This window comes from Zeus faber (assembly GCF_960531495.2).
Source record: "Zeus faber genome assembly, chromosome: 22".
Taxonomy (NCBI): domain Eukaryota; kingdom Metazoa; phylum Chordata; class Actinopteri; order Zeiformes; family Zeidae; genus Zeus; species Zeus faber.
Genome location: NC_137209.1, coordinates 18,286,346 through 18,311,345, shown reverse-complemented (window position 1 = coordinate 18,311,345; position 25,000 = coordinate 18,286,346). Strand labels below are relative to the sequence as shown.

General features: G+C 46.2%; 1 protein-coding gene across 1 annotated transcript in view; it reads right to left on the bottom strand.

The window, feature by feature from the left end:
- The window catches only part of shtn2 (shootin 2), a 10,694-nt gene extending 7,132 nt beyond the window's left edge, over positions 1-3,562 (bottom strand). Inside the window, exons 1-6 of the mRNA XM_080023588.1 lie at positions 3,455-3,562; positions 2,857-2,909; positions 2,415-2,469; positions 2,214-2,308; positions 562-745; positions 242-339 (exon numbers count right to left, since the gene is read on the bottom strand). Of these exons, the coding sequence (XP_079879714.1) occupies positions 242-339; positions 562-745; positions 2,214-2,308; positions 2,415-2,469; positions 2,857-2,909; positions 3,455-3,488 (519 nt within the window). The 5' untranslated portion in view covers positions 3,489-3,562. The remainder of the gene's footprint in view (positions 1-241; positions 340-561; positions 746-2,213; positions 2,309-2,414; positions 2,470-2,856; positions 2,910-3,454) is intronic.
- Between the last annotated feature and the right edge of the window lie 21,438 nt (positions 3,563-25,000).

Sequence of the window (25,000 nt, the reverse complement as noted above, 5' to 3'; positions counted from 1 at the left end):
ATTTTAAAGTGAAGGCAGACACACACACACACACACACACACACACACACACACACACACACACACACACACACACACACACACACACAACACACACACACACACGCTAATGCATTTGCTCACTTACTCACACACTTTTTTTCCCCGCCACTCAATAATTCATTGTGTCGCACACAAATGGACAGACATTGACTCCTCACACACTCGCTCAGTTATTCATGTGTGTGCTTAGCGCTGCTACCTGTTCTTTTAAGCGGCGGTTCTCTGCGCTCACACTCGCCACCTGTTGGTCCAAGCGCAGCCGCTCGCCCAACACGCCGTCCAGGGACGCCTGCAGCTCTGGAACACCACAAGGCGCCTTATCAGAATCAGTCGTACGCCAAATTGTTTTTTTTCGGTATCTCCAAAACCGCAGTCTGCCTCTAAATAAGGTGTGAAAATCTGGATGCCAGGAGGACGTTCTACCCCCAGTGAACGATCGCGGATCCCAAACACGCTACGCTGGGCGCGGCATCTGGTGTTTTACAGATATCCGGGTCGCCAGGAATCACGTGGGCTCACCGGCGATCTTGGCCTGGCTCTGCAGAACAGCGTCCTCGCCGCCGTCCTCGTCGGGACCACCGCTGGCGTCCGCGTCGGCCTCGAGGGGGGCGAGGGTCGCGTCGGCCATGTTTTCGGGCAGCTCGGGGATGAGCGGCATCAGCATCTGGCTCTTCCTCTTCAGGACTTTGTTCTCCTTGGATACCTGCAGAAATAAAAAAACAACCCCGATCTTGGTCTTTCCTTTATCTTTCTATGACAAGACCGGACAGGACTGGATAGGAGATGCCAGGAAAGGACATACAGGACAGGATAGGACAACACAGGACAGGACATACAGGAAGGTCAACACAGAACAGGTCAGGAGAGCGCATACAGGAAGGGGCCGGATAGGTCAACACAGGACGAGACACGCCAGCAGACAGTGCAGGACAAGACAAGAGATACAGGTCAAAACAGGTCAGGACAGGACATACAGGACAGAAGAAAGAAGAAAGAAGAAGAAACAGTCTTTATTTGTCACACGACACTCCACAACACATGCTTGCACACACACACACACACATGCACATGCTTGATGGTGGCCGGTGAAATGGCTCCTCTGCTTTTAACCCATCCTGGCTTGTCCTTCCTCTGGGGGCACAGCCAGGGGCAGTGGGCAGCATACGTGGACGCGCCCGGGGACCAGATGATAAGTGTCCATCGCTGGTCAGACGATGATGGGTGCATGTTTTTGGGGGGGGTCCTTACTGACGTGAGGTGGAGGAAACCCCATGTGAGCACGGGGAGAACATGCAAACTCCACACAGAAAGGCTCCTGTTTTTTTGGAAGATAACCCGCCGGAGCACGGTGCCAACAGCGCCCCAGGCGGGAATCGAACCCAGGACCTTCTTGCTGTGAAGCAGCAGTGCAATGCACTGCGCCACCGTGCCACGGACAGGACGGGACAGAATAGGTCAACACAGGACAAGGCAGAGGACAGGAGGTACGGGCAGGGCAGATGCCAGGCCAGGACAGGAAAGGATAGGACAAAATACAGGACAGGACAGAAGAAGCCAGGACAGTGGGCAGGGCAGACGACAGGACAGTAGCACCTGGACAGGACAGTAGCACCTGGACAGGATAGTAGCACCTGGACAGGATAGATGACAGGACGGAGGACAGGACAGTAGCATCTGGACAGGACAGGGGGCAGGACAGAGGAGAGGACAGAGGACAGGACAGAGGACAGGACAGTAGCCCCCGGACAGGACAGAGAACAGGACAGTAGCACATGGACAGTACAGTAGCACCTGGACAGGACAGGGGGCAGGACAGGGGACAGGACAGTAGCACCTGGACAGTACAGTAGCACCTGGACAGGACAGGGGGCAGGACAGAGGACAGGACAGTAGCACCTGGACAGGACAGAGAACAGGACAGAGGACAGGACAGTAGTACCTGGACAGGACAGAGGGCAGGACAGTAGCACCTGGACAGGACAGGGGGCAGGACAGAGGACAGGATGGAGGACAGGACAGTAGCACCTGGACAGGACAGGGGACAGGGCAGTAGCACCTGGACAGGACAGAAGACAGGAAGAGGACAGGACAATAGCACCTGGACAGGACAGAGGACAGGAAAGTAGCACCTGGACAGGACAGAGGACAGGAAGAGGACAGGACAGAAGCACCTGGACAGCCAGAGCCTCAGCGTTCTCCCGGCAGGAACGCTCCACCTGGAACTGCATCTCCAGGACGTCCATCTGCATCAGCAGCTGGGAGGACGCTGCAGAGGGGTGAGACGGACAGAGTGTTGGACAGTTGGACAACAGAATAGGTACACGTTTAGAATAGAACGAAAATGTTAACAAATAGGAAAAAATAATTCTCACCTTGTTCTATCTCCGACAGCCTCTGATTGGCTTTGTCTCTCTCCTTCTCCAAGATCTGACACGGATGTATGGATAGACACAGACAGACCGACAGATAGACAGATAGACAGACAGGCAGACAGACAGACAGACAGATAATTAGATAGACCAAAATGCCAATTTGCAATAAAACCTAAAAATTAACCATAATACAGAAAGATTGGAAATATACAGTACAACAATGAACCTAAAAATAATGAATCGACTGCAACAAAATATATAAGTTCAAGTTCAAGTTCAAGAGTATATAATACAAAAATAAACAAGAAACAAAGAAATATAGAACAAGCCTAAAAATTAACAATAAACAATACAAATGAACACTAAAAATAACCAGAAAAATACAGCTATGAATAAACAATGGATAATAATAATTATCATAAAATGTCAAAATGGCTGCTACCTGAACATCTCCATCTTCATCTTCTGAGGAGGAGCAGCTTTCCCACTCAGACCCTGTTGAGAAGTGGGGGAGAAAAAAACAAAAGGAAAGGAGGAAAGTCCTGAAAGGAAGTCGGGCGGAGACATACAGGAAGTGAAATCAGGATCCATATCCATCCCAATCACTTTCACTTCTGCTCCAAACAATGACCATTGATGTCCCCTGAGACGCTCTGTGTCCAACAACTCGAGACAGGACGCTGAACGGGGGTTCGCTAAAGTGGTAATCCGTGAGATTTTTAAGTAAAAAAAAAAAATCTCATATTTGATACTTTATATGGCATTTCAATATGCAAACGCTGATAGCAGTTAGTAAAGTGGTAATCAGTGAGGTGACTTTTGATACTTTGACTTGACGGAAAACAGCTATTAAATGTATTTGCGTTATGCATGTGCTCCTCGATTCATTGTTGGTGGCGGGGTCCGCCACTCCTGGAAAGAATGCAAAGATCAGGTTGTTTTGTTTTGACAGTCAGTTAGTAAGAGTTAAGCAACATTGAAGATAGATTCGTCGATACATTTTTCAACCGGAACCCTTTCTAAACAGAGAGCAATCTCACCTTGGAGAGTTGCGTCGTCGTCCTGGAGCCACATGCCCACGATGCCCCGAATGTCCCCGAACGAGACGGCGTGGAATCGGAGTGATTTCTTGTGTGTGTTTCCAGGTCGAGCTTCTTTAAGTTTGACTTGTTTCAACTCTGGGAAGGGGAACTGGGAATCTGCTGTGAGGCACTCCCACCGTTGGAGAAGAGGAACTATTTCTGTTTTTTTTTTTTTATATAGCACTCGAAAAACAAATGTGTCTTTGATTCTTTTTGAGTTATGAAAACTTCTAAATTATTTTATTATTATATTACATAAAATAAATTATGCCCGACCATGGGACTACATTGAGTTTGGAGGATTAGCTTTAGTTCGCTTTTCTTCGGTAGTTTTCATGTTTTTGTTCATGTAGAGCTTTAAAGTAATTAATTCAATCAACGACAAAGTTGTGAGGCAAGATCTTTTTGACAGAGAAACACACCTCAAATCTCAAATTTGGTTTTCTGTTCCTTTTCCTGTTACACTATCAGTTCTGTCGCCTCCTCCGGGGACCTCAAAATGCAAAACAGCGTCGTCCGACTCTGAATTACATCTGGCGGTGCTGTGAAACCAGTGAAGTCTTCGGAAAATACCGTTGCTGGGACTCATTTATTTTGCGCCGGCTTTCAGTCCACCAAGTTCTGGGAACAGCTTCCCAAACACCTTCCCTCCAGGATTTTGGGTTCCCTCCCGGGGTGGACCGGGAGAAAGATAGACTGGCGCGTTAGAGATAATGAATTGGATGATTACAGCAGACTTTTTAGAACGTCACTCTTAGTGAATTCAGTTGAACAACAGGACAGTTTATTTTTGCCCTCGCGCAGGCGCACGCACGCACACACACACACACACACACACACACACATACACATACACACGTGGTTGTTCCCTTCAATTCTTCATTTATCTTTAGACCACGCAAAAGGATGACCCCCCGTTACTGACTGGTATTTCGTTTTCCAAGTGAGGTCGCTCTCCGTAGAATGTGCTTGGGACCAATACGACAGGCAGGCGCCCTGCCAAAACAAACTTTGGCATCGGTTACACGCAGATGTCAGGCTTCACCATCCGGTTTGTGGCAGTTCTGCCCACCACGCGCCACCCGAGTGGCGCTTTTCAGGGCACTCCGGCACAGAGACACAAACGACGATGTGTGTGTGTGTGTGTGTGTGTGGGGATGGGGGTTTTAACCTGCTGTTCATTAGCCCAACCAATGAGCAACAGGAATGCAGCCACCCTGACCCAATCACCTGGATCCAGGTCAGGTGTGGCTGCTCAAACCGTCCCATCTCCACACCGCCATGTTCCTAAAAGGAACGTGGCGTTTTTAAAGCATCATGTCCGTTTCATCTAGTTTAATAAGCACAAATGCAGGACTTCATATTTTCCAGGAAGGTATTGGCTTCAGTTTTACCTACTTTAAACTTGCAGAGATTTAAAACGTGCTATAGATAGATAGACAATCCATCACAGTCAATATTTAGCATATATATTTGTATTCATATTTTCTTCACATTTTTATCATGCAATACTGTTGCAAGTCTAATACAAGTTGCAAGCAACGACTCTTTTCAAAACTATGCTTGGTGGTGCATTCAATAATATTCCAAAGTATGGGAATGTTTTTTACGTCTTGCATTGGTGAGGATTGTTATGAGAAAACCAAAAACGGAACACAAAAAGAGGATCCATTACGAGGATGTTGAGAAAAGGATCACGTCCGTCTGATCATTTCTGGCATTCGGGGTCAGCCCTGTTCTCAGTGCCCTTTGAATGCACCATCTGTTGAAGGGAAACGCTGCGCATTCCAAACCTGCATTACCACACAATGGCTGCGTTATTGTCTTTGGACAAACACAAACGACACAGTGGATTCCATACGGTGTAATCAATGGCTGCCTGAAGACGAAATTCAATCAAAAAACTCTTGTCAATCGTCTACCAAACCATCAAGATCATGGCTTCAAATTTAAAAACGCAAGAGAAAAGAAACGTAACCATGTTGCACCAAACGATGCAGGCCAGCGCTCCATGAGGTCCCTGATTGCAGGGGCTACATAAACGATTTCGTGCCTACAAAGAGAAGACGTCTTGGCCCTTTTCTCAGCAACCGTCCGCCAATCATCCCTTTTCACTGCTTCACATAAGAGGTCCACTCTTACGCGAATAAACTCAAATTAAAATCATGCTTTTCCTCCCCGTGGCACGGATGAAAAGCCCTCTCTAGCGGAGCAGATTTGCCAAATGAAACTTTATCCTTCTTATCCACTGCTCTGCTCAGCTGAAGGGTAGGATGACCAAATGACACTGCTATGTATGACGAGCGTCACGTGTAGAACATATTCCATCGACTGTATCAGCAGGTGTACCCCAACCCCAATACACGAGCTCACTATTGGTCATATCACAATTGAGAATATGCCCAAAATCCATGGCTTTAGTAGAATTGATTGGGAAATGAAATGATACTCACCTTGAAAATGTCCTTTGTATGGTATTTGTTCAGCCCACAGGTCCTGTCTAACACACAATATTAAGTTGATGTAATCATTACTATGTCAACACAACTCATTAAAATCAATTCAATCAATACAAATTCTCTATGTATTGATAATTTGGTAATTGGTAATATTTGCATTATATATATTTACTGCATATATAGATACGTGCTTTATATTTTAAATATATTTAAAATATATATATATATATATATATATATATATATATCCAAATACGTGTTTTTTATTTATCAAGGCTACTTTTTGTATTCATGTTTTTTATTTATATTTTACATTATGTTCTGTTTATATATATATATATATAGCCAAATATATGTGTTTATTATATATATTTGTTTTTCATATTTTGATTTAATTTTATATCACATTGTTATTAAATATATTTTATATAGAGATTTATAGTAAAATATGTGAGATTTCTATTGATTTTATAACTATATTTATATATTTTTCATGCTGAATTTTCCTCCGGTAATGACTAAAGTGTTATCTTATGTTATGGTATTTTATTGTCCGTCTACAGTGTCACCCTGGAGGTTAGAAAGAGAAACAGGAGGCCATGTTCCTTTTCAAAAGCTTTAAAAAGATATGTGTTCATATTTAAACCCTGTCGCCGTCAAGCAGCATCGGGATGAAAGGATGCGAAAGGAGGAGTAAAGCGCCTGTGTACTTTTCCTCTGTTCATTTCATTTAAAACGAGGGAAAACTCCACTCTCCTCTCGTGTATTTCAGACTGCCTGTTTCCTGCAAAATCAATCTCACCCATTAATAATAAATCAATACTTTAAATAGTTTCTCCTGCTTTAGATGGATAGTCAGACAGACGGATAGATAGATAGATAGATAGATAGATAGATAGATAGATAGATAGATAGATAGATAGATAGATAGATAGATAGATAGATAGATAGACAGACAGACAGACATAGCGTTTCTGTCTTTGACTCCTGACAACTGAATGATTTAAAAGATTTATTCGCCATGAACCGTTTGCAAGTCTCGCATCACTAAAGTGCTCACACACACACACAAACACACACACACATACACACATGCACACACACACACACACAAGTGATGAAATGTTTGACTCTATTGCAGAAGTGTCTCCCGTTCGCCGAGTCATTTAGTAGATTTGTTCACTTTGAATGAATCGTTCACAAATCGTCTTGTATCACTGACACACGCACACACACACACACACACACACATTACATTACATTACATTAGAGACACACACACACACACACACACACACACACACACACCTGCCCTCTCTTGCTCGATAATGAGTGAACAAGGGTCTTAGTCTCACATCACTAACACACACACACACACACACACACACACACACACGCGCGCGCGCGATGAAATGTTCGACACTTTTGCCCCTTCTTTTGTCATTTAAAATATTTGTTCCTTATGACTGAATCATATGGGAGTCTTGAATCACTAACCCACACACACACGCATACACACACACACGCACACACACACATACACGCACACACACACACACACACACACACTAGTGATGAAATGTTTGACTCTTTTGCAGGAGTGTCTCCCGTACACCGAGTCATTTAGAAGATTTGTTCACTTTGAATGAATCGTTCACAAATCGTCTTGCATCACACACACACACACACACACACACACACACACACACACACACATACACACACACACACACACACACACACACACACACACACACACACACACACACACACACACACACACACACACACCTGCCCTCTCTCTCTCTCTGTCTCAGCACTAATGAGCGAGCGAGCGGCTTATCTGGGCTTTTAGCTGCAGCTGACAGAGAAGCTAACCCCCCGTGATCCGGCTGGGGGTCGGCAAGGGGTCACCAGGGGGTCAGCGAGGGGTCGCGACCTTTGGACCAGACAAGGTACAAGACAACAGGCTTCGAGGAAGAAGAGAAGTGTCAGGGCGGGAGGGGAGGGGAGGAGAGAGAGGGAGGAAAGTGTGAAAAGAGATGCGAAGAGACGTTAAAACCAGGAGGAGGTCGCGTCAGAGGGGATGGGGGGACGGAGAGATGTAAAAAAAGAAGAAGAAGAGGAAAAAGAGGCAAGAAAAAAGGGGGATGAGGACGGAGGAGTGCGCTGGGAGACGGGGGAGAGCGGGGGGAGAGACGGGATGCGATGTGACAGGGGAGCCTGGCAGATAGCGCTGGCCTCCCGGTGACTCCACTGTATGGCACAAACACCAACAAACATGGCCGCCTCCTCCCTCCCTCCCTCCCTCCATCCGCCCTCCCTCTCCCTCTCGTTCGATCTTTCTGTGTGTGTCATTATCTCTCTCTCTCCCTCTCCCTCTCTCTCTCTCTCATATGACTGTTAACCTTTCACCTCTTTCTCTCTCTCCCTCTCCCCCTCTCTCTCTTCTTTCCTCTTTACGTGTGTGTGACATTTTCTCGTTATCTCACTTTCCTTCCTTCCTTCCTCCCTCCCTCCCTCTCTCTCTTATTTCAGCCTTCCATCCCTCTCTCTCTCTCTCTCTCTCTCTCTCTCTCTCTATTTACATGTGTGTGTGTCATTTTCTGGTAATCTCCCTTTCCTTTCTTCTTCCCTACCTCCCTCCCTCTCTCTTATTTCAGTCTTCCATCCCTCTTTCTCTCTCCACCTCTCTCTCTATTTTCTAAGCGTGTCATTACCTCTCTCCCTTATATAAATTATGTTTCCCACGACACCTCCATCCCTTCCTCGCTCCATCCCTCCGCCCGTCCATCTCTCCATCCTTCGCTCCGTCCCTCCATCACTCCATCCCTCCCTCATGACCGTTGGGCTCCGATGGGAATTATTTGACAAAATGCACTAAAGGGGATTTTTATTTTCCACTTTATCTCAAATCATTATCAGATCATTGTTATCTTTCTGGAGTTCCACGTGCATCAGGGGGTTTCTCGCACGCCCGCCCGCACGCACGCGCACGCACACACACACACACACACACACACACACACACACACACACACACACACACACACACACACACACACACACACTCTATTTGTCCCTCTCTTTATTGCCATGTCTCTCACTTTCAATTAAATTTCAGGTGGCTTCATGAAAAACAGAAAGGGAAGAATATGGGAAGAATAAGTGAATTACTAAATATTAACTAAAATACATTCATATATATCTATATATATATAGATAGATATATATATAGATTCAAAAATATTCCATTTTATAATAAACAATTGTATAATTTGCACTTATATCATCTAATAAACAGCAATATTTCTGCCAAATATCTGGTCACATGCCAAATATTATTTATTCTATTAAATGTATTTCTAATAGTAGTAGCACTTGTCACACGGATGCCCATTTATTGGATATTTATATCCCCTGTTTTTGGATTCCGAAGAATTCAGTGGGATATGGGTATTACATGTATTTCATACTTGAATCGCACTCTCCTGGGGAATTATTTTTCAACTTCTGGGTCGGTAGGTGGCGCTCTAACTCTGTGTTCAACCACCTGTTGCACCAAACGCTCATTTTCACACTGAGGCCTGAAACAAAGTCCAGTTTGCAATTTTACCCTGACACTGTGTTTTTTAAACTTTGAAAAAGTCAAATTTTCTTAAAAAAAATAAAAAAATAAAATGTATATATACGGTGTATATATATATATATACACATACATAAACATTCGTCCCTTCATTTAGGGGAGGGAAGAAAAATAATCTTTATTAAAATTAAATCAATCATTAACCACCCACCCACTGAGCTTATTCCTGCAGAGTTGGGTTTGAGTTTCATGTGATTTATTATTTTTATTTTAACCTATAATAATAATAATAATAATAATAATAATAATATAACTAAACGCATTGTGACTGAACAGACACTAGGAGTATTTATACGATATTTCAAATGGTACAACCATGATACAGTATGTATGGCACTTTATTCCCTTTTGCAATAAAGGGCCACACAGCAGATGTGACTATGTGATATGATTATGAACAAAAAGCTAAATGATCAATTATTTCATTGACTTTATCAAATGTTGAGACCCGGACGATTTCAAGATCTAATTATAGGAAGTTAGGGTGCTGTTTTATCATCGAATACGGTGTAGTTTCAGGCATTTTATAAAATATATTTATATGTGTGTGTGTGTATTTTTATTTATTTATTTATTTTTAATCAAATATTGATTCGTCGTTTTGAGGCCTTGACCGCACAGCAGCCTCCTCCTCCACAGAACAACCAGGTCCATTTGGATTATTTGCACCAAAAGCAACAAACGAGTGCGAAGATGATAAAAGTCGGACATAAAACGGAAAACTTGAAAAACAAATTAAGGAAAAAAAAAGTGCTGAACATTTAGATTTTTTTGGGGGGGGGGGGGGGGGCGCACAAAACTCGGTCCTTAAAAAATGTTGGCGCGTTGTATTTACCGCATGGGGAAAAACGAAAAGAATGAAAAATTCCTCTTAAAATAAAATAAATAAAAAAACAGTGGGCCTAATGCAATATTACGTAATTGTGGGTTTTAAGTGTTTTTTTGTTTGTTTGTTTACTAAAAAAATGTCCACGCGTGATTGTTTGTGGTTCGTTATGATAAATTTATCATTTGTAATTATAGTAGAAACACATTTCAGTGTGTTTCTGTGCAATTTGTCGGGAGTGACTTTTCCAACCGTGAAACCGTCTTAATTATTATTACATATTATATTCAATGTGTGATCAGACCCAACAAGGGTCTGATCGACACATTGCTGGAAGGGGCCCCAAGGCGGAAAGGGGCCCGAGTGGGAGCGGCTTCTCCGGGCCGCACGGCAGACAACGGTAAAGGACGGTAAAGGTTTGCTACATAAATAAACAGACATTAATAACAATAATCATAACCATAATAATAATGACAACACATAATAATACGAATTATTATTATTACATTTTATTATTATTATTATTATTATTATTATTATCATTATGATTATTATTGTGGAATGAATAAATAAATAAACAAAGTATTTGATCATAAATATTTCAAAATATCTCTGATCAAACACGAAAATTATAGAAAGACACACACACACACACACACACACACACACACACACACACAAAAAGGCAGCACATATTGGCCAAATCAAAACCCCTCAGTCCGAATGTTTTCCATCTCATTCAGCCCAACACGTTACAGAAAGGCGGACTTTGCCCTTGGGAAACATTTCGCTCCTTGTTGCGTCTCCCACCAGAAGTATATGAGGTGGGCGTGGTCCGAACGGCCATTATTTTATTTATTCAGTATTCAGGAAATAACTTTCGAAAATTATTTGTGGGAAAAACATAAATTTAAACTTTAATAGAAAACTTTGTCCACAGTTATAGTCATTCGAAAATAATTGTTATTATTGTTATATGTGGTTGTTCATTATTTACTTAATTTATTTTGTAAAAAAAAAAGGCTGTAAAGTTAAACAAACTTACCACAGCATTCTGTTTAAATATATAAAGATGTAAATTAAAATAAAAGAGTTCCGGACGGTGACGGCGAAAGGGCCCCCTGCACGCGCACCGGCAGCTGCGTCATCGCCGTCTCTCACCGATGACGTCACAGGTGAAGGCGTCAACCGCCGGTGCCCATCACTGGCACTGGGGGTGTTGGAGGCCGCGGCTGTCAGCTCTGCTCCGGGTGGAACACGCTGCCGAAAACACACACGCACGCACGCACGCACGCACGCACACACACACACACACACACACACACACACACACACTGTAGGCACAGGGTGGAAAACGCTGCAGGGGCGTGACGCTGGCAGACTGACTCGCATAAAAACAAAACAATAAAAAAAAAAGCTGGTTGAAAATTAAAACACTCTTGGAACTTCACATCTTTTAAAGGTCAGATCAACACCCACCCCACGCAGGCCCCCGTAAAATGTTGCATCCCATAATTCACGTCAGCGCTTTGCCGTGCTTCCATGCATTCCAGTGGGGCAAACGATGGAGCCTCCTTTCGGAACGCGGCTCGTCCCATATGTCTGAATGACAGCAATTTGATCGTAAACATTTCGTCCGAAACCGCGCTTGAATCTCCACGAAAAGGCCGCAAACCGTGTTTTTCAGGCTTTTAGTGACCTGGGCTTTTTTTTTTGCCCCACCACGAGAGACTAGAAACGGGGAGCTTCCCCGCTTCCGACTGGCAACCTGCTGCGGCCGGCGCTATGCTCAGGATCCGCTGCGGTAATGGGCACACACACTTTTATTCATATTTTTATTTTCGATGAAACGCGATATCGCTGTTGCTCGAAACATGTCAGAAAATTACACGACGACGATAAACTTCTTCTGGGGGCGGGGGATTCGTGGTTTTTAAGGATTAATCGTTTGCCCCAGGGCGCTGCGTTGAAGCCCGGCGAGGAGCTGCAGCAGAGCGGTAAGTTTCTGGATGGCGATGCGTTGCAGACGATGGGAAAATAGCGTTTTAATAAAGGTTAGGCTGAAAAATAGGAAAACCTTTCCTTTAAGGCAAACATACACGCTCCCTCCCTCCCCTCCTCCCTCCCTCGCTCCCACCCTGTACATCTTTCAGACTCTGAGATGTTACAGAGGTCAACGTTTGGCAAATGGCCGATGTTGTTCTTGAAGCTGAGCTTTATTCACGGAGATTGCAAGGGGAAAAAAAACAAAAAAACCTTCTCTTCCAACGCCGGAACGAGCGCGTCGCCTCGTTCCGTGCCCCTCCGCGGCGACAGGGAAGGGGCAAAAGAGGTCCCATTCCTGCTCTGGCTGCGGCTCGGAGTACATTTCATTTCCATTTGGTCACGCAATTCGGGAGATTAAAAAAAACGATGATAACAATAAGAATGAACGACGGGGGGGGTTGTGTATTAGTTTACAGATTTGTGTTGAACCTGGCAACCCGAAGGACTCCTGCTTTCACAACAATTCGATGACGCTGCCTCCCTACATGGGCCAGGTCTATTATTTTTTCCGCTTCTATTCGTTCTAGTTCTTCTTTTTTCTAGTCCTAGTTCATCCCAGCTCTGGTTGATTACGGTTCTAGTTTATTCTAGTTCTAGTATATTCTAGCTCTAGTTTATTTTAATTCTAGTTTATTCCAGTTCTAGTTTATTCTAGTTCTATTTTATTCTATCTCTAATTGATTGTGGTTCTAGTTCATTCTAGTTCTATTTTATTCTATCTCTAGTTGATTGTGGTTCTAGCTTATTTTAGTTCTAGTTTATTCTAGTTGTAGTTCATAATAGTTTTAAGTTTATAACAGCTTTATAATTCTAGTCCTACGTTATTATAGTTTATTCTAGTTCTAGTTTATTCTAGTTCTAGTTTATTGTGGTTCTAGTTTATTCTAGTTCTAGTTCTTTATTCTGGTTGCAATTAATTATACAAAGTTCTAGTTCATAATAGTTTTTAGTTATTATAGCTCTATTCTTCTCGTAATAATTTATTCTAGTTTATTCTAGTTCTTGTTTATTCTTGTTTCTAGTTCATAATAGGTTTTTAGTTTATTACAGCTCTATTATTCTAGTCCTATTTTATTCTCGTTCATTCTGGTTCTAGTTCATTCTGGTTCTAGTTCATTCTGGTTCTAGTTCATTCTGGTTCTAGTTCATTCTAGTGGAGGAGGAAGGGAGGAGAGAAGAGGAGAGAAGAGAAAGAAGGAGAGAGGAGGAGAAGAGAGGTTTCTGTCCGATCGTGTCATGTTGTCACGCTGCATGATTTGCCCCCAAAACACTCCTCTTTCGCTTTCCCCTGCTCTCCGTTTCCCCTCCGTCATCCATTGTTTATTTTCCCCTCTCTCCGTCCTGTATCACCCCTTCACTCCATCCCCCTCTCCTCTCAGTTCCCTCGTGTTTATTCTCCGTGAAAATATCTTTTCATCCCATTTCCTCACAGCTCCTCACCTGCACACTCCTCCTCTGGAACATCCCCCTCTTCTCTCCCTCCTCTCGGTCACACAGGAATTCCATTCATCCCCCCCCCCCCTCTCTCTCTCCCTCTGTCGCTCTCCCTCTCTCTCGCTCGCTCTCTCTCTCTCTCTCCCGTCTATTTATCTCTTCTCTTCCTCTAATTTATCTCCCCCCCTTTCATGTCCCTTGCTACTCTCCACTGTTTCTCTCCCTCTGTCGTCTCTCTCACCCGCCTCCTCCTCCCTCCTTTCATCTCTCACCCGCCTGAGTCGGTGGGTTTGTGTGTGTGTGTGTGTGTGTGTATTTGTGTGTGTGTGTGTATGTGTCAATTTGTGTGTGTATGTGTGTGTGTGTTTGTTTTATTATATTTGTGAGGACCGGTCGCTGAACTGACTATTGTTTGGTTTCAATGTGCACCGGGAACATAGGTCCTCACTAAGCAGGTGTATTTACCCGGACCTCACTCTGATACCAGTACAAGAATATGTGTGTGTGTGTTTGTGTGTGTGTTTGCATTACTTCCCACTCCTCACCTCCCACCTCTCTCTCTCTCTCTCTCTCTCTCTCTCTCTCTCTCTCTCTCTCTCTCTCTCTCTCTCTCTGCCCTCCTCTAATCTCCCTCCTCACCTTCCCTTTCTCTACCTCCCCCCTCCCGCTGCAGCTGCCAGGGCGCTAACCTCCATTAGCACTGACATGCAGAGGCAGTGATTCTGTAAAGGTCGCGACCCCTCGCAGCGGGCTTCGCCAGGGCTTTGGTCCCACACGCTCACACATCTGCGCGCGCACACACGCGCACACACACACACGCATACACAGACACACACCCACTGCATACTCGATCACACGATTATTATAGGTAGGTGTGTGTGTGTGAGTGTATGTGTGTGCGTGTGTGTGTGTGTGACACACAGTGAGGACATGCATGGATGATGGACACACACGCACACACACCCACACACACGCGCACACACACGCACACACACACGATCAGCCCTGGCATGTTTTCAGTTGAACTCACACTTAGTTTCTTAACAGCGCCGACTGACTGCATGGTTGCTATGGTCCTAATGTGTGTGTGTGTGTGTGTGTGTGTGTGTGTGTGTGTGTGTGTGTGTGTGCCTGTGTGTGTGTGCATGTCTGTGTGTGTGCGTGTGTGTGTGTGTGTGTGTGTGTGTGTGTGTGTGTGTGTGTGTGTGTGTGTGTGTGTGTGTGTGTGTGTATGTGTTCCTGTGTGTGTGTGACACGCAGTTAGAGAAATCCTGCTTAATTGGACTGCTGCAGGCTTGGGAAAGACCCAGTGCCATTCTCTTTTCACTCCGTCTCTCTCTCTCTCTCTCTCTCTCTCTCTCTCGCTCTCTCTTCTGTCCCGTGTTGGTTACGGTCTCTCGCTCCCTCCTTTTCTTTTCTCTTTCTGTCACTTCTTTCCCCCTTCCCTTGTACCCACCCACCCCTCTCTCCCGCTCTCTTTCTCTACAACCCACCTTCACTTATTCTCTTATTCTCTCCACCCACCTCCCCCCACCCCCACCACCTGTCTCACCACCTGTCTGTTTTCCCTGCGTTCGCAGGTGTGATCTTCGACATTCGAGCACAAACACAAAGACAATAACAACAAAAATAAACAAACAAAAAATTGATGACGCAACGACCCGGAGCGATCAAATCCGTCAAAACGAGCCTGCCGGGTGGGAGTCGCGGGGTCCACGTTCCGGTTTTGGGTGATAATGCCTGTCAATTCGGGGTCAGATTTGTCACCCGAGAGTCGCGTCACATATTCACGTGTTCAGCGCAAACTTTCAAACTCCCATTTACTTCAAGGACGGACGAGGCTTTGAGGCTGAGCCTTCGCATTCCTTCACCTCTCACTCTCATCTTTTTAGTGCTGGCTAGTTCCCCCCCCATCCTAAACCCACCCCTCCTTTCTCCTCAACATCTGTTTGTCTTCCACTCTCTCTCTCTCTCTCCCTCTCTCGCTCTATTTCTCTCACTTCGGCAGAATACTTGTCACTTTCGTGTCACTTTGTCTTTTATTGAGGCTTTTATTGTACTGTCAAGGTCGTCGCCAGCAAATAAAAACAAGTCACATCAAATGAGTCGCGGCGCCAAAGACCAACCGGCTCTGTCTCTCTGTCACTCTGTTGGTGTTTGCTTTGCTATCTTTGGAGACTTGTGAAGTAGCTGATCAGAACATGTTGTCCTCTGAAGGTGGGGGGGTTATGCACAAATGCATACAAAAAAGTGTTTGGTCGCCCAAAGGGTTATTGGAGTTATTGGAGTGAGTGGTTTTTGATGATTATTAAAGGGTGGACATTACTACTCCGCGCGCAGGTAAACTAAGATTATGAATGAATAAGAGGAAATAAGTCTTTATTAAGCCCCCGGGGGGAAATTCAGGTGTCCCAGCAGCAAAAAAAAACAACAACTAAAAAGCAGAGCAGGTCAAGAAAAGGCGAAATACAAAATATACAAACTGTAGAATAAAGGTAAATAAATAAATAAATACATTGTTATGTTATTAATGCAAACAGACGACGGGAGGGGTTGGAAAACGGCCGTGCATTGGATCGTTTGGTAGGACTCCAAACTCACCGACTCGTTCCAAACCAAAATTCAACTCAAAAACTAAAGAAAAACATTATTTTTCAACATAAGAAGAGGCATCATATTTATATGTATATATACTATACATACATATATATCTATATATCTATATATCTATATAGATATATAGATATGAAAAATGACGAGTAAGGGCTGAAGATACACCTAAATAATGCGACAGAACAGTAACTCCAAATAACAACAAATCTCTTCCTCCTCCACCCCTCCCAGCGCCTTGGCTGTAACCGCCAGCTCCGCTCGCCGGGGCTTTGTGGCGGGGACAAAGGGGTCCGCGGCCCCCGGCGGGCTACGTTACAGGCTACGTTACAGGCTGTCACATGAGGTGGACACTCTGGCCCGGCCCGGCCTTATCTGCTGTGACAACTCCCATTACGTCCACAGCCTCCCATCTGATCAGCACATCCAATTCAATTAGTGGCAATTAGTCCTGGACACCCACCACCCCACCTCCACCCAACCCCACCACCCCACTGGAACCCCCAACACAACACCCACCATTCACACACACACACCCCCCCACACACACACCCTTCTACCACCCTCCCACAGTCTATGGAACAGCCTGAACCCTAACTCCAGAGCGACTGTAGCGCCCGCCCCCAAATCTCCTGTCCTGCAGTGACCCGTGTGCACACAATGATTCATTCACACACACACACACACACACACACACACACACAAGCTGACGCACACACACTTTACACGACACAAACCGACCCCGGTTTCGTGCACAGGTAAGAGAGGACGTTTCCTGCGCTTCCAGATCGTGACGTCAATGGACGTCCATTGGGTGCGACGGCCGCTGGGCCGGAGAACAGGCTGCGCCCACCCATAACCTCTCTCTCGCTCGCTCTCTCTCTCCCTCTCTCGCTCTCTCTCTCGCTCTCTCTCTCTCTCTCTCTCACTCTCTCTCTCGCTCTCTCTCGCTCTCTCCGGCGAAGCCTTTTGTGCGCCCGTCACACCCCACCACCACCCCCATCCTCCCTCCCTTCCCCCTTCCCCCCTCTCGCTGTGGGTCCGGCCGCACCTGGTCCTCACAAATTAGGACCCTACAGAAACAGAGAGAAAAAAAAAAACCCACACTGACCTCGGAGAGAAGAAGAAAAGCAGAATAGGGGTGTGGGTGTTGGGGGGTGGTGGAGGGGAGGGTTTTCGCGGCGGGGAGGGGGTCGGCTGGCTCGGTCGGCGGGTTTTGGTCCTCGGAGCATTCCGATGGAGCAAAAAGTTAATGACGGCACCATTGTGTTGTGGGAAACGCCGGGCGGAGAATTAGCGGCCGTGCCAGCGAGCGGCCATGAAAGCGGGGGTCTATATTCCGGCGTTATTACCTTCATATCGCTTACATGGCCGCTTTATTTCGGCGCTGGGGAGGAAGCGCGCTCAAGCGTCGCGTCCGCTGCGAGCGATAACCGCGCTCGGCCCTGTTTTGCGGGGGGCGAGCGGTCCTCAGCCCGCGCGGGGGGAGGGGGGACAATGGGGCCGCCGCTCCGCGGCCCAAACACAAAGGGGCGGAGATGGAAACCCGGAAAGCCGCCGCGCCGGGTCGCTTCGAAACCGGGTTTACAAGATGGAGAAGCCGGCGCTTCCTTCCTTCCCTCCTTCCCTCCTTCCCTCCCTTTTCTCTCCGCTCTCATAAAAGGCCCTGACACGCCCGCCTTCCCTGCAGGCCGTAATGCGTGTTGACAGCTCCGCTCTGTAATTGGTGATCACACCCAGATGGACGGGTCCTTAATTTGCTGTTCCCAATAAAGCCAGGCGGCTCAAGGGGGGCGCACATACAAGGGGGGAGGTATGTGGAGGGGGGGGGGGGTTATGGGTCGTGGTGGCGGGGGGGGGGGGGGGGGGGGGTTCTCGTTGATTTGTTGGTTATAGATACAAGAGTTGTAAACACCCTGGGCTGCAGGCCCGACAGTTTGGCCAAGCTTTTGTTCACACATCCATTGGAGGTTGGGGGGGGGGGGCTCCTCCACGTCCGCTCTGTCCCTTGTGGAGTAAAACTGGGACTCAAACGTGGTTCGAGGGGAGTTCTACTTCTCTTGGACGCCCGTAGGGGAGGGTTGAAAGCAGGGTTGACACCGTTCCTGTCCCGGGTATGGGAACACAAACATTTTTTTTTGGGGGGGGGGTGAAATGGGCAAAACAAAGTGAGACGTGGAACTAGAATTTGGAGGAAGTAGACGTTGAATTCCTTTGTTTTTCCTCCATGTTTTGGACCGGATGGGGACAAACGCAGTGCAGGTGGAGGCCCCTCTGTCTGGACCCGGGGCCCTAATGGGAAGTAACTCGTCTTTGTGTGTGTGTGTGTGTGTGTGTGTGTGTGTGTATGTGTGTGTGCGTGCGTGCGTGCGTGCGTGTGTGTGCCCCCCCCCCCACCTCTTCCTAATTAACTTAAACATATTGGTGAAATGTGCTTGAATGGGATTCACCCTTTCCAGCGGCTCCAGTCCGGGTGGTGAGCGATCCGCCCCTGTGTGGTCGCGCTCTCTGTGAATGAGGGGTGAAGGACCCCCCCCCGATGAAGGTGGAGACCTCCGCCCGCTAATGAGGGCAGCCCGCCGTGACCCCCCCACCCCCACCATCCCCGACCCACCCACCGCAAAAGGTGGAGGTCAAGCGCAGACCCATGTGGTCCCGGGTCAAGGCAGAAAGAGTTTCGCTCCCGAGACAAGATGTCCGCCTCCTTGCACCTCGACCCCGACGTGAAACCGACTGTGAATCCAAACTAAACTCAACATCAAGTTCTTTGTTGGTGAAAATGCTGCTGTTTTGGGAAAAAGAGGGAACTTCAGTTTGGTTTAGTTTGCGGCCCCCCCGCCACAAATCCCTCAGCCTTACCTTACTTGGAATTATTTTTGTCTATCGGACCCAGATTCAGACGAGCGGATGGATGCCAATTTCACCCCTGTGTCCAGTACAGAGATAACGATGGGCCATATGCTAATTGTGTTAGCGTCAATACATAGCTGCAGATGGGATCAACTAGCCTAGCTGCTGTGAAATTAAGCGATACTTCTCGCCTCTTTCTAACATGCCAAAATAAAAACTTCCTAGGATCCTAGTTGTCATCAGTTGTGCTTGCAAGCTGTCATAAAAAGTCAACATTTTATGTTACAAAGTTATTCAATAATTGACTTTACTTGTATCTTAATTGAACACATCAATTTATTATACGAAATGTAATATTACTCAATAATTCTATTTAAATAGTCTCGTGTTGCTGTCACTCACCTGCATCGAAAGGATCATTTGAAATATTTCAAATGATCATTGATAAGCCTAACGATGAATTTGAACCGATGGATTTGGGGGGTAAGTTCAAAGAAAAAAAGTTAAATAGGATGAAGGGTGCTCTGAAAGTGTAAAAAAAAAAAAACGAAAAAAAAAAAAAAAGACCCAATCACCCGACAAGAGAGGCAACACCCCGCAAATCGTCAATGAAACCTGATTGGAACGGCGAGGAGGCGGCGGCTTGGACCTCGGGACGAGAGCTTTACGCCGAAAGCTCCGTCGCCGGCAGGCACACGGGGACCTGAGGCTCTTTACACGGCGTCTTTGTTCAATATTTAAACGACGTTTTCAATGCCACCTTGTTTGCCACCACGTTTACCCCGATGACCGTACGCTGCAATCCCCCCCCCCCCCCACCCCCCCTAAAGCGACCGGGTCCCGAAATGAGATTTTTCGCCTCAATGTCAGTCGGCAAATGACACATTCAGATTCAAACGCCCGAAGGTTTCCTCAGGATGAAAAGAGACGGGGAGCTCTCCGTGTTCGTGAGGGCAAGGGAGGAGGGTTTTTTTGTTTTTTTTTTAAATTGTTATTTTATTTTTCGAATTATTTTATTATCGCTCGGATTATTATCGATGTCTAAAAGTATCTGGAACAAGGCAACCGCGGTACGCACGGACCCGGCGGAGGTCTCGTTTGTAACCGGGACGTGTCAGGCGTCTTTGTGGTTCGAGTTTGATCAATATCATGTATTATCATATATGAAATTTCCAAAAAACTGTTGCAAAGAAGTGGAAGAATTTTGGCGCGATTCGATTGGTTTGAGGAGCGGGACGCTTTGGCTACGTTCACACTGCAGGCGGCGCGGCCCAAATCCGTTGTTTTTTTGCTCATATGTGACTCAGATCTGTATTTTTTTCGTAACAGTGTGAACTGCAGAAATCACGTGCAATTCGAATCTTTTCAATTCGGATTCGGCCACTCTTGTATGCGGTCCTAAATCGGAGACGGGTCCCATTTTTCGCAGTGCGACCTCAGTCGGAACAGTCAAATCTGAATTCATGCGACTTTCACATCACTCCAGAGCAGGGGTTCCCGACCGTTTTATGACCACCGACCGACTTTTTTTTTTTGCGTGACCCTTATATGGTCCATATAAGGGTCACGCAAAAAAAAAAGGTCTCCCGGTGTCTCCAGAATAATCTCAGAATTCCATTCCCACGGCAAAACCCCACCCGCACCGCACCCGTTAAGCAGCGTACACAACGCGGGGAGGGAAAATAAATAGATAGATAAATAGGCCGACCTGGCGAAGGGGCGCCCACGCTCGCCACGTTTTATGAATGCCACCGGATCTTTAATTGTGTGTGTGTGTGTGTGTGTGTGTGTGTGTGTGTGTGTGTGTGTGTGTGTGTGTGTGTGTGTGTGTCCTGAGGGAGTGATCGGGGCGCAATTCGCATTGTCACACATTGTTGTTTTTATTCCATTTGACTGAATCTCCCTATTGAACGGGGGGCAGTGGCTCTGGCGGTAGAGCGGGTCGTCAAATAATCGGTTCGATCCCCGGCTCCTCCTGGGGGCGTGCTGATGTGTCCTTGAGCAAAGGCACTTAATCCCCCAACTCCTCCCCGGGCGCCGCTACATGGCAGCCCACTGCTCCTAGATACGTCAGTTACTAGGATGGTGAAATGCAGGGAAATGCATTTCGTTGCCTCGGTACTTGTGCTCTGTGCAACAACAATTAGCTGAATCGAATCAAAAAAAAAAAAGCGCTGCGCCCGACGTCTGGATTTAAACATTTCCACCCGCGAGCTTGAGCCGAGGTACACGGCACCCGGGGCCACATGCATTTTCCTGTTGCCATGTTTCACATTAGGGCCCGACGCTGGCAATTTGTCGGACAAATTGTGGCGGTGTGTGTTTGTGAAAACTGTAATACATACCTAACACGGCTAAACTGGACCCTGTGTATTGCTATTATTAATTATTATTAATTATTATTATTATTATTATTATTATTATTATTATTATTATTATTATTATTATTATAATCCTCATTCAGGTGTTTTTATTACTATTATAATTTAATTATTAATGAATTTATAACTTAATTTAATTTTACCTCATTATGATCATCGTTATGTGTAATATTACAATTGTTACGTACGTGTCTTGAATCCTTGTCATTAATAAATAAAGCTAATGAGAATTTAATTGGGAAGAAGAGAAGCATCGTGTGATTGAACAGCTCGTAGCATTTGTGTCCGTGTGCGTGCCTGTGTGTGTGTGTGTGTGTGCGTGAGTGCATGTGTGTGTGCGGGCGTTTGTGTGTGTGTAGAAGTGAACGCAGGGAAGAGTCCACGGAGACGTTTCCTCTAATTAAGCACGGAGGTGTTTAATTTTTAATCATTATTTAATTTAAAAATTTCAATAAAGGTGATGAGAGGTCGGATCTACGGGAGGGGGGGGGGGCTACAAACAGAGGCCACGCCCCGCCATTAACGCGCGGCGGCCATGTTGGACATGATATCACAATCTGGTGACGGGAGTAGAAACAAGCGGGCTGATGAGGCGCTGCAGAAAGGGCCGACGGGAGCGTCCTTGGGTGCTGCTCCGGGGATTCAGCCTCTGTTTACTTAGCTTCACCAGATGCCGCGATCGGTGGAACGACGAGAGGAATCCGCTCCCTTTGTTCCCTCCGCCCACGCCTCCACCCTTTTTTTCTTAACAGACCTTTGTTAAAAGGGGAGATGCATCAAATGCCGGAGAAGGAGTCGCTGTGTGCGCGACAAAGAGGAGGAAGCATGCACATGTGCATGTGTGAGGGGTGCGAGACTATTCATTTGCAGCGAACGACTTGTTTGAGCGACTCGTTTGCAGGGAATGATTACTTTGTTTCGAATCATTTGTTTTGTAGGGAATGATTCGTTTGTTGCGAGTGATTTGTGTGCAGTGAGCGACTCCTTCGAGAGTTGCTGAGTGATGTGTGAGTGATGACCTCGGTGCTGTTAGTGTTGGATCAATAAGGCGCTGGAAGGTAAATGCTGCAAAGCACAGTTGTGCCAATTTGCGGAAAGGTCTTAACTTTGAACGCTCGTTCCCAGCTTTATAATAAATCACTAATAACATAGTAGTAACTTAAACCTACTCATTCAATGTGATCCCTCCATGTTATGCATTGTATTATTGCTGTATTCATATCTTTCCATCGAGGAGAGTATATCATCTATGATTAATTTCATCCCCGTACTGCTATTGCCTTTGGATATCTGGATATTTTTGCACATTTGACTATTCTTCTTTTTTTCCAGGCTGTTAACCATTTTTCTGCTTTTTTTGTGGGAAAAAAATGGTGAAACGTCAACAGATTCCGATTCCAATTCGACGAGAGACAACAAAGCAGAAACGTACTCGTACAAAACAAAATAATTGCCATTTGACCCCTCCGCCCCACCCCCTCACCCAAGTCCCTCCGTCACTAACACTGAGGTGGAGGCTGGACCGTCCCAGGTCCTGGGAATGCAGCTGTGGACGCCCATGGAGGAGTTTAAGGCCGACTCTTGTGTGAACGGTGTCAAAACACGGGACCGTCACTTGGTCCACGCAGGCGGGGAAGACGGAGGAGGGGGGAGGAGGTCTGGGGGAGAGGTCTTGGGTTTGGGAGGGAGAAGCCGGGGTCTCGGGGGGGCCTCCATTGAACCGGCCAGGCCCTGAGGTCAGCTGGCAATTAACCTCCAGCTGGGAAGCACGTCTCCTCTTCTGCCCAGCGCCGTGCCTGCTCTCCTTCATCACATTTTCCGCTTCCTCCTTCTCCTCCTTCTCCTCCTGCTCTTTTGAAGCTGCCGTGTCCACCGGCCTCGGCGTCTGTCTTGTTCAGTACATAAGAATCGTTTGGTTCAGTCACAAAGTTTCCTCCCGGGCGGAAGGCGACGTGGGAATCGATCCCGTTCAGCGTGAATTGTGTCAAACGCCTTGACCGAGTCGCGAATCAGGGAGTGACTCCCGGAGTCATTCAAGGGATTTGTTCGCCGCGAACGAATCGTTTGCGAGTCCTGCACGACTTCTTGTGGATACACTCATTACGAACTCATGCAAACTGTTATTTCATCCCACTCGGGGGGCGCGGACCCGTATTAGCAGACTGAAAAGTGGAACCTGTAACCCGCCCAAACACAACAACAACGACGGGGTTGGATCACGGCGAGTTGGACAAAACAAAACCTAATTGCAGACTCGATTCAAGTCAAATGAAAATGTGCCTCACTGGAAAAAAAAACAAAGTATCCCGGCCCCAATGTCTTGAAGGTGAAAGCCGAATAAATCCCAAGGGCCCTTTCAAAATGCTAAAATACACACAAGGAGAAATAAAAAACTAAAGAGTGGACCTCACCGCCTCCCGGAGGCCGAAGCAGCCCGAGATCCAGCCCCCAACAAATCTGTTCGTTTCAGGGCGATAACTCCAGATAGCAAAGGTAAAACAAACCCTCCACCTGGTCGGGGTCGGGGTCGGGGTCTCTCTCTCTCTCTCTCTCTCTCTCTCTCTCTCTCTCTCTCGCTCTCTCTCTCTCTCGTCTCCCTCTGATCCGCGCCCCAAACACTCCTCCTTTATCTCCTCTGCTCGCTTTCCCTCCACCTGTTTAAAGGGACAGTACGCAGAGTGACCTGGAAAATGTCAGAAATCCCTGTCCAGTCCTGGAATTGAGCCTGGAGCCATGTGCAGAGGAATGAGGGACCGCAGAGTTTCCCACACTTCCTCATTTCTCATTTGGGATTATTGTTTATTAATATTATTTGAATATATCATATTTCATATTTCATATATGATATGTCACGTTTAGGAGCGTTTTTTACAGATGCATTAAAAATATGCTGTTATGTAAGCAGTCTCCTCCTGCACAGAAAGCTGGTTTGAATCTGAAAAAGACGAACACAGCCCTTTCATCCCAAAATGCTATAAAAGCTTCATATCCAATCTTAACAGGTTCATATCCAACCTGTTAAAATGGGATGAAATTGTGAACAGAAGCGGAATTTAAAGACGATCTTTTTTTAAAGATATGTTTAGATGTATTTCCTTCTTTGAATGAATGTCGGCGCACCACAGGGGGTGCCGACGGTGCCGCATGCAGCCCCCGGGGCCGCAGCTTGACCACCACTGGCTTAAACCGTGCGGTGATATTGTGTTTCCAACTTCTCACTTCCTGTTTCCTCTCCTCCCTCCCTCCCTCCAT